This window comes from Schistocerca serialis, chromosome 1 (genome assembly GCF_023864345.2).
Source record: "Schistocerca serialis cubense isolate TAMUIC-IGC-003099 chromosome 1, iqSchSeri2.2, whole genome shotgun sequence".
Classification (NCBI taxonomy): Eukaryota; Metazoa; Arthropoda; class Insecta; order Orthoptera; family Acrididae; genus Schistocerca; species Schistocerca serialis.
This window is the reverse complement of record NC_064638.1, coordinates 523,186,774-523,202,951: the sequence shown is the minus strand read 5'-3', so window position 1 is coordinate 523,202,951 and position 16,178 is coordinate 523,186,774. Positions and strand designations below refer to the sequence as shown.

The 16,178-nt window shown below is 37.6% G+C and overlaps 1 protein-coding gene across 2 annotated transcripts in view; it reads right to left on the bottom strand.

The window, feature by feature from the left end:
• Window positions 1-1,161: 1,161 nt before the first annotated feature.
• Window positions 1,162-16,178, bottom strand: part of LOC126474474 (mediator of RNA polymerase II transcription subunit 28-like) — a 33,830-nt gene continuing 18,813 nt past the window's right edge. Inside the window, exons 4-5 of one of the 2 annotated variants that reach the window (XM_050101950.1) lie at window positions 3,603-3,965; window positions 1,162-1,317 (exon numbers count right to left, since the gene is read on the bottom strand). In XM_050101950.1, the coding sequence (XP_049957907.1) occupies window positions 1,177-1,317; window positions 3,603-3,965 (504 nt within the window). In that variant the 3' untranslated portion in view covers window positions 1,162-1,176. Of the gene's footprint in view, window positions 1,366-3,602; window positions 3,966-16,178 lie in introns of both variants that reach the window. The other variant, XM_050101957.1, reaches the window with a different exon arrangement.

Genomic DNA, 16,178 nt, shown 5'->3' with positions numbered 1-16,178 from the left:
TTATTTGCAGTGAAACACTAAAAATATTTATAGCCACGAAATGACTGCTACTGCAGATATAAGAAATACCAGTTTGAAGAAGAAACTGTGACTTATGCATCAGTGCACATAGGTGAGTATTTTATTAAAAAGGCACATGAACAGATAGATGCACATCCTTTCCTATTGTAATGTGAAATGATTAGCTGAGAAATATTTTGTGGTGAACTTTTACCTAAAAATACAAATACTAGTATCATATTCACAAGAGTTCTTAAAGTTTTACAGGAGAGGAGCAAGGATAACATCAGATCAAAATATAAAATCAGCTGAAGATACACACAAAAATAATTTACAGTTAGTGATCTGAACCATGATAAATGTTCATCAGTTTTGGCATCAGATTTGAAGGTATTAAAAAATAGTCATAATATTGCAACTGATTTCTGTAACATTTGCTGAATTATAGAAACCAGTTGTTTCTTGGAACTACCACTTAAAACTGGAAAGATGCCATTTATAATCAAATATTGTTTTTCTTCTCACACATTCTATAGCATTAATACGATTTTAAAGCTACAGTTCTCAGCCTATGTCCTATCCGCTCACATCTCTGACAACCACAAAATTCCCAACAGTGCAGCAGAGGTTTCTGTTTCAGTCCCTCCAACAAAATAAAAATTCAAACCAATATACTACAAAAACTGTAGATGAAGACCTGAAATGACAGTGAAAATTTTTACATCAGTATTTCACTGCAAAATGCAATCTAGACAGACAACTGAAAGTCCAGGTACAAAATGTTGAATAGTATCAACGATGTATTTCATTCGAGAATTTTTACAAGCCACTGATTTCCCAGCTGTTGCAAGAGGTTAATACGAATCATCTCATAATTCAGGAAGCACTAACATACAGTTTCTTTGCCAATTCTTTCATATACTGTCAATTATATCAAGTAACATCAGCTTCATCAAAACAGAGATCACAGACTGCAACTTAATTGGTGAAATGATAATAGTTAATTCTATAAATACGGTAACATTTATAAAAAAAATTAACATCAACAAAACAATTGGCTGGAAATGAAGAGACAGGAGGGAGGGTTTAGGGGGCAGGCCCGTACTCAGGCGGTGCGCCACGCCCCCGGCCGCGCCCACGCCCCCGGCCTCTGCCCCGCCCCCTCCCCCGCCCCCGTCACCTCCGTCCTTCCGACAGCCCTATGTTGCTCGTCGTCTTTTCGAGGTAGGCCAGTGGACCCTGCAACGGACCCTGAGGGGGGAAAGGTGGCCCTCCCCCTTGTGGGAGAAACACCAGAGGGCCTGCACCTGCCATGCCCTGCAAGCACACACAAACAGTTCCAGTGAGAAACCCACAGGGGGCTCACTGAAACACACAAAAACCAAATGAAAACAGAACTTAAAGAAAATAAAAAAGAACTGATAAAATTAACATGGATTACAAAATTAAAATAATAAAAAAAGCTTTAAAAATAGAGAACAAATGAAGAAGGAAAAACCATAGCGTTCAATAGATGTATAATTACAGAAATAAAATCTCTAATTACTGGAAAATATTTCTGTGTACTTTAAATTCATGCAAGGATATACCTGTAACAATGAATATATAACTGTAATAGTATCATCAAACCATACTGAATGCATGTAGGCTAATTTATTTAAAGGGGAAAGCACGCCCAATCTGCTCAATTAAGAATTTGAATAAACTACATAAGCTTTACATGAAAATAAAATAGTTCAATACATCATACTCTCAAAGTCATCCATAGAAGTGAATGTGTTAAACATGAAAACAACTGACTAAGACCTATGTGCTGCCTTTATATTTACTGCAAACTAATCTCCAGATGCGATTAAACAAGCTGAATTTAACTGCAGCTATTCAGAAGCATGAAAACATTTATGATAAAAATGTACTCTAACAATAGTCAGAAAAGCAACTTCACCAAATATGCTTCACAGACATCTGGGACACTTAGGAAATCCATTGGCACAGCTGTCTTCCAGATATGCACTGAAGATTTGATGGCCACACTTCTATTTAATATTAAAAACATTATTTATAACATGCCATCAAGTATGTAGTTTTTCTTATTTATTTAGCTTTGCATTTCTGAACAGTAACAGAATAGCTTATATGAATCTAGTTAGTGCTTATTTATAATAATAAATGTTTAAAAGGTACCTGTCATGTAAGATGCTGACTTTTCAACAATGTTTCCATTGTCTTAAACAGGTTAAACCCTCAAACTTACAAAATTTATTACTGTGTTTAGTTCAATGAACATTAACATACAAGAAGCTACAACTGAGTTTATGAGAAGCCAACTCTGATGAAGTCAATAAATATCTAACATCAAGAATATGTATTTCTTTTGTATATACTGTATGCATTCTATAATAAGATCCCTGTCTATTAAGTAATTAATAATATTTCCATCTAGAAATTTACCATTTGTGCTATTAGATGTACGTAACAAAACTACCGCCAATAACAAATTTTATTAGATTTGTAGTTATATATCTGATTCTTCACGTGAACTATACATGTGCATTTTCTTTCATGATACAAATGGCAGGTTGGATAAGTGTTTTTTTTTTCAGTTTCTATAGGTAGCATGCTCTTATCAAGGACTATTTTCCCACAGTGAACTCATATTTCCAAATTTCTCTTATTTTCAAGATGATAACCAGAATATCACTGCCTGAAATCTCCATATTCCTGTATCATATCCTTCGCCATTTCCCATTCCCTTCACACCTCACAGTAAGTGATGCCAATATTGTGCAACAAACATGGAAGTAATAGTAAAAAAAGGAAGCTGTCATCAATCCGAAGATTTGTTTGAAGACCACAATGCTGTACTAGGCATGGTCCTGTCGGAGGCGGTATGCCGTTACCTACCTTCAAACTTACTTACCCTACCAGTTACAGGGGGCCAAAGTTTCACAAGGGATCCATACCATGGTATAACTCAGTCTTTTTCACATAAAAAAAACCTCCCAGAGGTGGAATAAGTGATAAAAAAAAAAGGATAAAAATCCTACAATTAGCCTGGGGTCAAACCCAAGACCTTTGGATCTATGGTAACACCAATATAATCCTTTTTCTTAATTTTCACCAAGAATGATAATAAGTAATGAGTATTCTCTTCCATGATACTGCACTGGATCCTGGATATTCTACAAAGGGCAATGCCAACTAAGCAGAATATACCTGAGCAGCAGGACATTTCATGTCAATTTCATGGGTACAATAGTCATGCAATATGCTGAATCATAGGTAAGCACAATTCAATGCAGGAACAGTTTGCTAACTTGAAACAAAAGTCAGCATATGAGATTTAGGTGGCACAAATTTATTAAAGGCAACAGCAAGGAGCTGTTTTAAGAGATATGCATGATTGTAGAGAGAGTTTGGAAGTATATCTTAATAAAAGCAATTTTAAATACAAACAGTTTCAACAGAAGTTCTTCAGAAGTTATTGTCATGCCTTTTGTGATACATTTATTCTTCATAAAACTTTCAGTAAATGTGATTGTTAATTACTAGATGGATTTGTTACGACATGTGCACAGATTGAGGAATAATATAAAACATACCTGTTGCTGCATCTGTTGCTGAAGTTGCTGTTGCTGCTGCTGCTGCATTTGTTGCAACTGCTGCTGCTGCAACTGCTGCTGTTGGTGTAACTGCTGCTGCAATTGTTGCTGCTGCTGTTGCTGTTGTTGTTGTTGTTGTTGTTGTTGCTGCTGCTGCTGCTGTTGTTGCTGTTGCTGGAGATTAGGGGCTGCTGGAGGTTGTGGTGGTTGTTGTGCTGTACCATTGGGTATTCCTGAGGATGCTGGAGACTTGCCCCAACCTTGCAGGTCAGCCAGCATATTCTGCCAGACAGTGATTTTCTCGTAGTGCCTTTTTATGAGTTCTTCTTTGCGCATTAACTCCACACGCAGTTCTGTAACATCCTTGAAAAATAAAAAGGTTGATTAATTTTGAGTTTAGGATTATTAATTTCCTAAGAAAGGTAAGAATCAGTCAATGATAGCTGGGCAAAGAAGCAACCAAAGGTTTTTGTGGAACTTTGCTACTACTGCACTGCACACCACTATATGAGCATATGCAACATTTCTTGACAAAGCATTGCAGACATTTTCAAAGATACAAACGCCATTAAATTTAACACATTTTAGAGAACAAGGGCAAAGACAGAGTTAAAATTATATTGTGTCTAACATTTTACAATCACATTAAGCTTCCAAGTTGCACAGCTCTGAAATGGGGAACTTCAGTACCCTGGGAGAAGAATTAGATAACTATTGTTCAGAAAAAAATGGGTGATGATACTTAAATGTTTTTACGCAGCTAAATGTACAGTTTTGATACAAAGAAAAGAAAATAATATACAATCAAGTTTTTGCAATAACGAAGGAAGATTATGGTTTAAATCCTATTGACAACAAGATGATTAGGGACTGGAGTGTGAGGTTGAATTGGGAAAGGAAATTGTCAGTGTGCTTTTCAGAAGATCTATTCCATCACTTGCTTTAAACAGTTTAGGGAGACCAAAGAAAATATAAACCTGGATGACTGGATGGGGATATAAGATGTTCCCTCCCAAATGCAGCTCCAGTGCCGTAACTACTGCACCATTTTGCTGGTAATAAAATACATAATAAATTGATTAGAAACAGGCTTTTGAACCATCAATTTCACCAATACTACTAAAGAGACAGCAAATTAACTTTAACGGCATGCAGCTAACTATCCCCCTCTCATTCACCCTTATCAGGATATTGCTAGACTGAAGGCACCACTTAACATCCTTTCCACACTGACTGTTTCTCACCATTTCCACTGGAAGAAATAATAAAAGCAGAGACTAACTGGTGTTGGGAAAAAATAAGAAAAAAAAAGTTTGATAACAACCCTGTATGATGCATTGCAGTGGCTCGTGGATATTTACTCACTTCTGCAGCAATAATCCACATGTATTTTCTGAAGAATCCAAAAATCTGTTACTGTTACTCAAAAGTGTGTCTACCAGTACCAGTCCTGCGATATCTTTTGGCAATGGTTATAATGTATACAGTCATCACCATTATACATCACCTACAGTAATTCATATTTCCTAGAAATAAACTGCTTTCAGCTGTATGTGAAGTTTTCTTTTTATTTACAGGCCCTCAATCAGTTTTGTGATATGAAATCTCATCTTCAGGTGTAAATCTACAAGACAGGAAACAACATTGACATTATGATAAAAAGCTGGATACCTATCCCATTAATCAATGCTCTATGGCAACCAATAAAATAATTACACATCTATCAAACATTAAGCCCATGTAAATGTAAATGTCGTGTGACTGGGGCCTCCCGTCAGGTAGACCAGTCGTCGGGTGCAAGTCTTTCGATTTGATGCCACATCGGCGACTTGCACGTCGATGGGGATGAAATGATGATTAGGACAACAGAACACCCAGTCCCTGAGCGGAGAAAATCTCCGACCCAGCAGGGAATCGAACCCGGGCCCTTAGTATTGACATTCTGTCGCGCTGACCACTCAGCTACCAGGGGCAGACATTAAGCCCATGATACAGGTGGAGTGGACTCTATCTTTTCAAAATGAAATACTGTTACCTGCAACAAGTAGGACATCATAGATCAATCAATATAGGTATACTGCATATACACGAATTCGCTAAAAATAGGGAGAAGTCTAACGGTAATGAAACCACGCAGCAGGTGTTCGACGAGGCGAAAGACGAGTTCATTGGTTAGCACAGGATTCCAAACTTTGGCGCAATATCACAGAAAGTAGGTGAAAAACTAAGGACAAACAAGATAAAGCCAGCAATCTTTATTCCACAGAATGAAGGCCAAAGACTTGTACATAAACAGAGGAGGCTTGCGAAAAACATGATGCTTCTGGTGTATATTACATAAGTTGCAACAACTGTCCTGTCAGACATGTGGGGCAGACTGCAAGAAGGTTTGGAATTAGGTTCCGAGAACACCTAAGTATGAGGAATTCAAAGTTTACCTCAAGTAACCACTTATGTGATTCTGGCCACTCCATACAGGGTTGCCACAAGTTTACCCAAGTGAAATTCCCTTATATTTCCCTGATTTCCAGACAATTTTTAGCATTTTTCCCCAACAAATTTTGACATCAAGGGCAAGTTAAGACATAAGTTAACACACTGTCTTTGCAGCTATGGTACAAGATACAATAGCGCAAATAAGGAAATATCTAACAAAAACTTGCAAGCACATGATGTTTACTGATACGAGAGAAAGTATTATGTACTAACATAACATCTTTTGTAATGAACTGTTTTTAGATGGAGAAAGCAAGACAAATGGTAATGTTTTCCATTTAGACCACTGATGTTATTTTATTTCAATAAAGTGAAACACATTTGGTGACAAAAATTTCCTTGGATTTGCAAGTCAGATTTAAAATACTTTCACTGAGGCCTCTTGAAAGAAGGGTATAAGTTGGGGAAGAATTGTGTAAACCAACACTGTAGGTGACTGCACTATATATTGGTTCTACTATGTTCATTATCGTTGGTTATTACCCACTGTGTTATACCTATTATTTACCATGTATCTTGTGATCTTCCTTTCGAGAAATCTATGAGTCACCGACTGACAATCTTCTTCTTCTTCTTCTTCTTCTTCTTATCGCCCATACTTTCCAACATATAAAGTACTTTTGAAGTGCCAAAATATACTAGAACAAATAAAATGTCCAGAAAATGCCATACTGTAGAACGTACTTGTGGTGAGACAGTCGCATGTCCTGAAATCCATCACCCATGGCCTCTGGCATGCTGATGAGCACCGCAGTCCTGGGTCCATGGATAAACCATGAAAATCTGCTGATTTACGCCACACCAAACAGATCCGGCCTGCAGGGAGATCGGTGAGACTACATCCAATGGGCAGGGTCTGCACATTAGTGGGAAATGAATGGCTTCAGATCAGTTACAGATACCCACAGAAACGGTCTGTTGTTTTGGCCTGTTGTGGAAATCCACTCATGTGGCCAGATATTCACGAGCCAAAGACAACATGTTGTTGAAATGAGAGCACGGTGGTCAATCTATGCAACTGATAACTTGTTCAAATACTCTGAGAATCAATAATAATGAGGATAGGTAGCAACTCACTATAAAGACGATTGCTGAGCCACAGGCAGGCACATACAAAAGACAATTACACTCTCTCAACTAAATTTTGAGCCATAGCTTTTGTAAGTAAGTGACAGCATACGTACATTCACACAATCACTCAGACACAACTCATCCACACAGGACGAGCATCTCCGGCTGCTGCGTCTACAGTATCGGAGAATCAGATCCAAACAAACCAATCCTCATGCCTCCCTGCCTCTTGTCAGCAGCTGCTAAGCTAGTGGCAAGAAGTGGTGGCAGCACTGACTGCAAGCTGAGGGGAGTGGTAGGAATGAGAGAAGCAGTAGTAATGAGGAAGTAGGGAAGTAGTGCACATACTCAGCTGCACCTAGCCAACAATGATGCATGTCTCAGTAAACAAACCATTTCAGCTACTAAGACACAAATGAGATTTTTTTTTTTTTTTTTTTTTTTCCAAAGTTCCTGACGTGTTTGAAATTTCTTGATATTACCTGACTTTCAGAACCTGTGGCAGCCCTGCCATAACAGGTATAGCCAATAATTTAAAAGTCTTACACAGAGAAGTAAAGGGGTAGACAAACATTCTGGAGGCAACAAATTATGTGGTGTCCAACGCTGTACCCCTAATATGTCCTCAATACGGACGTGGAGTTAAGACGTTACAATATACTATCTAACTTTGATTGCCTTTCAAGGACATGTCATAGTTTTTTGGCTGTTTGTTTATTGATCCTGAGCATGTTGTATGATTTTGTGTCTGGTCTATTTGGTTTCAATTTTTTTATGCTGAGATATTTTATAGTGTATACTGTTGTACTGTGTAACAGGGGCCTCAATCAATGCCATATATTTTGATAAGCATGAAAACATTTATAACTTTCCCTGTTATGTATGTGGTGGCACTAGTGCCCATGAGCATGCTGACTTGCAGTGCGGTCCTGCTCAGTGAGATGGTTGGAGGGTTGCTGTTCACTGCTTCCTGGTATGAAGCAAGTTCTCTTAACCATGAGCTTTCAGCTTCGCTAACTGGGACTTTTCACCTTTTTTGTTTTCTTATTTTGCTCTTGTCATTGTACGTAAATTCACTTTTAACAAGTCAATTTGATCTGATGCCCTGCTTGTCGTGGGTAACAGTATTTATTTTGAGAAGGTCGAGCCCCCCTTCTTCCCATATGATGGGCTTAATGTTTTACTGACGTGCGAATATTTCGCATTGTTTGTCATAGACCATAGATCATTAGGATAGGTATTCAGTTACTCATCTCAATGTCTCAATGTCAATTGTTTCCTATCTTGTACGTGTACACCAGAAGATGTGATCTGAAATCATGAAACTGGTTATGCTCCTGTAACTAAAAAGGAAAGTTCATATACAGCTGCAAGCAGTTTATTTCTGAAATATTGCTGCAGTTACCCTCAAGAAAAAATTATTTCTAACGGACTGCCTCATGAGGCTAACACGATACATTCAGGACATATTTTCATCTCCTGAACTAGGAGAAATCATTAGTTAAAGTGCATGCTAATACTATTTTTTTTTTTTAAAAAAAAAAAAAGACATGTTTAACAAAGAGGGTTTTACCTACATATAATAGATATCCATTTAAAAACCGAGTTGCATGGCCTGCGAACTGCATAAGAGGTGCTATGTTCTACTGTATCAGGAAAGAGATGTGTCACTTGTTTTTTGTTAGGGGCATACATCTGTTACATTTAGAACTTGCAAAGATAATAAATACTAAAAAGTGGCTCTGGGCCTGTGAGCATATGTTGCCAATAGTCTTTAAGAGCAAAATAGCTTGCACTCTTGTCAATAAGTTGGGTGGAATGGGTATACATGATAAAAAGGATGAGGAGCATTTGCTTACAGGATGTGATTTTTAACTTTTATCCTCTGATATGTAACTATACAAACATTATGTTTAGTGGCAAGGAAAACAATTGATTGAGAACAGGATTGGAGTGTAATGTACATTGCACTAGCCTGCAACTGCAGGTAATAACACAAAGTGCTCACACAAATGTGGCATTGGATAGTATAAAATTCACCACTGTGGAACACAATGTAGTCACTGTTGGAGTTAGTGATAGTATCAAGGGCATATGAAGGAAATCACAAGGACTGGATAGGGCAATATATTATGAGCAAAGTGTGGAGGTAACTCTCAAGAATACTAAAAATGAGTTAGCAGAAAATCAAATACTAATTGTCCCAGCTGATAAGGGCAAAGATATAGTTATTTTAGAAGAGGGTCACAGAATGTTGAGAAAGTCCATCAATTCTTCACAAACAACCAGAATGATGAGTGTTTTAGGGATTCTATGCTGAAATATTAGAAGATATTTTCAAGGACACTAAGATCTTCCATGAGAAGTTTCAAATTAAGAACTCAGCTCCCATGTACTCTAGACCACTTAGGCTGAGAGCCACGATTAAGGTACACAAGATAGGGCACCAGAGAGACCTATTGTTAATGCAAGAGAGGGTTGGGTATCAGACTGAGCAAGCACTGGAAAAATATCTAAAAGAGCATTATTCTCACACAAGTAACTTCTTCAGTATTTGTAATAGAGAATGGTTAGTTAATAAGCTATCCGATTTGAATATTCCGCAGGGCACACATCTGGTATCGTTAGATATAAAAAAATGTATATTGATGTTCTGGTCGACACTGTACAGGATAAGATTGATCACAACTTGAGGCATTGCAGTGGATGGCCCACAAATGAGATTGATGACACCCTGACACCCTCAAGCTCCTCAGTACAGTGCTCAGCTACAATTATTTCAGGTTTGGTAGTCATACCAACATTCAAAAGCACGGCCTGGCCATGGGCTCCCTGTTGTCATATTGCATTGCTAATATGTTTATGACTAAGCATGAAATTGATATTGGTGCTCTGCTTCCCATCTATGCAAGTAAAATTGTAGTATGGTGCAGATGTGTTGATGGTTAATGATCCCAGTATATTGTGCAGTGTAACAGGGCATCAATCATTTCCATGATATTTGGATATGCGTGAAAAGTTTGTAACCTTTCCCACTAAGTGTGGTGAAAATAGTGCCCTCCATGACACACAAGCATGTTGACTTGCAGTGTGGTCTTGCTCGGTGAGGCGAAGGTGAGTTACTGTCCGCTATTTAGTAGTATGAAAGTAGTTTTCTTAAGCCTAGGCTTTCAATGTTGCTACCTGGGACTTTTACCTTTTTTTGTTTTCTTATTTTGCACATGTCATTTTTCGGTAAATTCACTTGTCAGTTTTTCAACTGGTCAATTTCATCTGATGCTCTGCTTGTTGCGGGTAACAGTATTTTATTTTCAGTTGGCTGAGTCCCACTCCCTTCCATATCATGGGCTTAATGTTTTACTAACATGTGAGTATTTCATATCAGCTGTCATATAGCATATATTACCAGGATAAGTATCCAGTTTTTTTTTTATAACAACCTCAATTGTTGTTTCCTATAATGTAAATGTACATCAGAAAATGTGAGCTGGTATCATGAAACATGTCTTCCTGCAAATAAAAAGGAAAGTTCACAGCCAGCTGAAAGTGGTTTATTTCTGAAACATGGATTACTTCAGCTGTGGCTGCCCTAAAAAAAAAAAAACTGCGTGTACAGTAATTCACTACTGGAATGCAAGATGAAAATTGTAGGGAGTTGCACAGCAAACATAAAAGATTTTTTGTGGAGAAAACCTATGCTCTTGTTCTCAACATGTCATACTACTTCAGCAATGGACGTGACAGAGACTTGCAAGTGCAGTACTCAGTGATACGGAGGGGCGGTTGACACAATCTACGTTTAAATTGCAGTAACGACTGAGATGAGGTGGGTAAATCATAGAAAATAAAATAAGTGTCTTTTATACTTTCACCAGAATGTAATTCAAATATTAGCAAAAACTGTTCTTTTGCTTATTTCTGTTGGATGTTATCAACTCATTTGTGCTTTATCAGGAGATAAAGGACACATGCAAAAGACCAGCAAATGTAGCCTCACTCAATTTCTTGGTATGTTTATAAATTTCTTTGCAACAAGGCAAGAAATTTCAAAAATTGTCTTCTTGTTTTAGTCCAAGACAATGTAATGAAAGACATTTTAACATAAAGGCAGCACCTAACCAGAAAACAAACCCAGTGCATCCACAAACTTTGTATCAGTTATGAGTGCAAAGAAAAAAATGTTCCAAAAAAAAAAAAAATGTCCTGGTTGTGTTTTGACTGTGGTATTGGTCTGTGTGTTCCAAAGCATACCATACTATGCAAGAGGTAAGAACTATTTTTACAAGTTCTTTTTTCCTTCTTCAGGATAAAATACTGTGTATTCTGTTATTTATAATATACAACAAAGAGACCAAGTTTGAACATTTAGAAACACATCCCTAAAATTGATAGCTTTTTAAAAACTTTGAAGAGAAATACTAGTTGTTAATACTGCACCTTCCCTTATGCTTGTCTACACAGGATATAATTATATAATGGGTGTAAGTGTGAAAACTTTAAGTGATACCTTAATTTGTTCACATATTAATGTGTGAGGGGGGGGGGGGGCGGTTAGTTGTTTTTTTCTCTGCGTCAGGCAGTCTTCCCACAAGCATGTGACAAATGTTATGACGTTCTCTGCATGGTCATAACTGCACCACTAAGTGGCCTACAACTGTCAGTGAAGACTAACCATTTCATGTCCATGTTCCTACACTTCTACACCTGACCTGCTAGCTGGGGGCAAAACAGCTATTAATGGCTTGCTCTTGCCCCACATACTTGGAGGTACTATTAAATGACCTGTTTGTAAATATGAATATTTATGTGTGTGTTTGGAGTGAGAGAGAGAGAGATTGATTTTTGATTGAGATTTTTACTTTAAGTCTTAACTGGTATCTGAATTTTGGCTGCTGCCTCCTTGAATGATCAGCTTCTGCACCAGTTGTTGACGTATTGCAATTTGGAGGAAGTTATTGTTCTTTAAGGTTTAAAATACAACTGTTAGTTACTTGGCCGTATAGCTTTGAGCCCAAGTTTTCGTAGCTTTTCATACCAAAGGGACCACTGTTGTAAGTAAATAAGATCAAACAGCAATCTGCTTTTCGTGAGAAAAGGAGATTGCTTAGCACACAAACTTCCTTCAAACTACACATCCTGCTACATCAAAATTGGTCAGTGGAGTTTATCACCACACTATTGGACAAGAACATAAACCAATTACTGTAATTAAGAAATTATGGGAGGGTGTTACTTATTGAATGAAAACTATACAGAATGCATTTCTTTTCCTGTATTTTAGTGAACTTTGTACACTTACAATTCTGTCGATTGATAGACTGCGACGACAACGAAGTTCACCTCCTTTTCCAGAAACAAGATATTTCTATTCTTCACTTCCAGAAAATTTGTATACATAAATGTTTGGCAACTCTTACGCATATTTCACTCGGTTTTATCACTAAAATATCAATTTTAATTAAATGTAACAATTCGTTCTCAGCGACGGCCTAGCAACACATCCTCTTTCCACAAGATACAGATTAACAGTTCTCTTTTTTTTTATAAATCAATTGTCTTTTTTTTTTTTTTAGTCCATACTTAAAGATTCACAGCTACTATTGTTGCGGGGATTGCATGCTAAAGAGTTTGTTGCTGTCCAGCTGCGCTTCGCTTCACTTCAAGCACTTTTTGAATCAAATTTACATTTACGGTATTTACATACATTACTGAGCTTCTCAGAATAAAATCAGCCACAAATTAGTTTAAAAAAAGGGGCAGTGAGGCTCACATAACATTACAGTACCAACAAACCTAAAAACATACAACTTGCAATATCTATAATTATTAGTCTACAAATGACATGACTACTGATTAATGTTGTTCAGTACATCGTCCTCAGTCACTGGCAGAAATATTTGCTTTCATTCCTGTTACACCATCTCCAATCAAACAAATATCCAACAACTAAAAATTAATATGTATTTTTTCATGAATTCAAGACGCCATCAGATTTTTTGTTTTATGTTCATCATTCTTCTCCCAGGTGTGTGTGTGTGTGTGAGAGAGAGAGAGAGAGAGAGAGAGAGAGAGAGAGAGAGAGAGAGAGAGATTAGGTGCTCTAAAATTACAAAATTACAATAAAAAGAAAGGCTGTGACCCTTTCTGGATAGGGCACTACTAATTGTCAGCAATGATTACCCTATGAAAGAAGTATTATCAGCCATCTGTCAAAAAGAACCAACAATGAGTATTACAGGCAATGGTACTGATATTTTCAAGAGTAGGGGCAAGCAGTATCCAGGTCACATGAGAGCTGCCTAGAGGCCCTTGCCATATCTGGGAGGAATCTCTTCCTTATAAGAATGCGAAAAGTATATAGAATAAATTTTAAAGTCTGAACCAAATATCCTAACACACAACTCTATTCCCTATTTAGTGTTGGATCTCAGAGTAAGTGACACCCATCTAACCCTTGCAGCCAACACTTGCAGTGCCATAATTTTTACTCAAGAACTATACTTCTGCTATACTGTAAATCAACATTTTAATGGTTTAGTCTCACTAGGGCCTTCACAGACTGAGAACCATCACCACCTTGTCCAGAAGCATATCCCATGACTCACCTACTAGTCTCTACACACCTACTGTCTGGCCACAAAGGAGCAATCCTCTTGTGAGTCAGTACCACCCAGAACTGGAGCAAATGAATCGCATTCCCTGTCAGGGTTTCAATTAACTCTCATTGTGTCCTGAAATGAGGAATATCCTCCCCACCCTTCAATCCAGCCAATGCATAATCCTTGCTTCCAAGCCCCTTGACACATGGCTCATATCCCTGACCTAGATGCAAGGCATACCCCATACCTCCTCCTGCAACCACCTACTCCAGTCCTGTCAATGCCATCTCCTACCCCTCAAAAGGAAGCATCACTTGTGGAAGTAGCCATGTGATTTACAAACTTAGCTGTAACCACTGTGCCACATTCTGTTTGTGCCTGACTACTAACAAGTTGTCTTTCCACATAAACAGCCAAACTATGGCCAAGAGATAGCCCAAACACCCAGTTACATGATGTGCTTTGCTTTAAGGGGACCATGCCGTGGTTCAGGTAAAAAAAAAAAAAAAAAATCGATTTTCGGTTTTCATCATATTTTGAAAGATTAAGGTTTTATCCAAGTACTCTTTTCTTCTGAGCATTTAAAGAGCATTTTCCTACCACATGTGTTTATGTGCCACGCCAACTTTTCTGCATATATTTTAGATCTTTATATTCCCTACATTGCACATCAGGGATTTTTTTCTCTACTCTTGAGTGTGTTAGCTATCCTTGGTATGCAATGGTTGGTATTCTTTTGTTTCTGCTGTTTGTAAACAACACGCTTTCAAACACACGTTTAGTTTTGGTCAAGTGTGATTGCAAGTAGTAGATATACTTACGTTTGCAGTGCTTGTTTGTGTGTGTTTTGTTGTGTTTATTGAAGATGGCGAAACGTAAAGGCATTTTCAAGAAACGACAATTTGGAGGAAAAAAGTTTAGAAAGCTTTCTGCACAAGAGGTTATGTCACTGTCACCTGGCAACAATGTTTCTAATTGTAATTCTTCAACAAGTGCATCATCAAAGAAGCTCTCACCATTTCAAGAGAGTTACAATGAATTTACTGTTAAGTGACAAGGGGTGCAGTAACATTATTATAAATTTCAGAATATTATCAGATGTAATTTCTAAATTTGTACAATGTAGACAGTGTGGTAAGTCACAGAGTGTGAAAATTAGTGAGAGTGCCAGTGGGAGAAAAGGCCAATTGCTTTGGATTTAATTTGCACTAAATGCTCAGCTGTGATTTCATTTATGAGTTCTTCAAAACCAGATGCAAGTGGCCCTTATGAAATCAATACTAGATTAGTTTATGCCTAACGATCTATTGGCAAGGGCATGGCTGCAGGCAGAACATTTTGTTCAGTTGGATGTTCAGATACTGCAGTTGCACTTGATGGAAGTTGGCAGAAAAGAGGACATACTTCTCTGAATGGAGTAGTGACTGCCACGAGTGTAGACCCTGGTGAAGTGTTAGATGTGGAGATAATGTCTAAATATTGAAAATGTTGTAAAGTCAATGAACATAAAGAACACAACTGTGTGGCTAATTTTAGAGGAACAAGTGGTGTTATGGAAGTTTATGGAGTACAACAAATATTTCATCGCTCCGTAGAAACAAGAGGCGTACAGTAGGGCTCAGGCAACTGGAGAATCTTATCACCAGCATTGTCTTCCTGCTGCTGTTATTACAGCAATTAAACCTATTTTCAGAGACTTGGCTCATCCAGACCTTCTAAGAAAATGTCTGCATGGGCGGACACAGAACCCAAGTGAATGTTTCAACAGCATAATTTGGAACCGCCTTCCTAAAACTGTATTTGTAGACATGCATACAATGAAACTAGGAGTTCATGATGCTGTTATTACATTCAATTGTGGTAATATTGGAAAGTATTGGGTACTGAAAAAGCTGGGACTTAATCCTGGTGAAAATATGATCACTGGGCTGCAACATTGCGATAAAATGAGGATAGCCAATGCAGACAGGTCTGCACATAATATGTGCCAAGAGAGCAAGACAAACATCCAGGAAGGTGAAAAAGAAGCTGGAAGATCCGCTAGAGGCCAAAGAAGGGCTATCATATGCAGCAGGGCAGTTTTAATTAACTGTAAGTAACAAATTTCAAAAGTGTTTTCTTTAAAGTCAATTTCCCGCAAACTAAAATTTTCACTACATATGCCCCATAATATCAGAAATTATCACAGGTAAATGAATGAAATTTTCAAAGACACTGCATAACATAAAAAGCCACCTCTGGTACTACATTCATTTATATTCTCCCATTAGGAAGTTCACAAAAAATACTGTTGCAGAAAAAACTTAATATTTTTTGTTAAGAAATTTAAAAAAGTATTTCTTAAAAACTATACAATGGATAAAGTAGATTTTAGTATACAGTTGACTATTAGCATCATCTAACATACAGT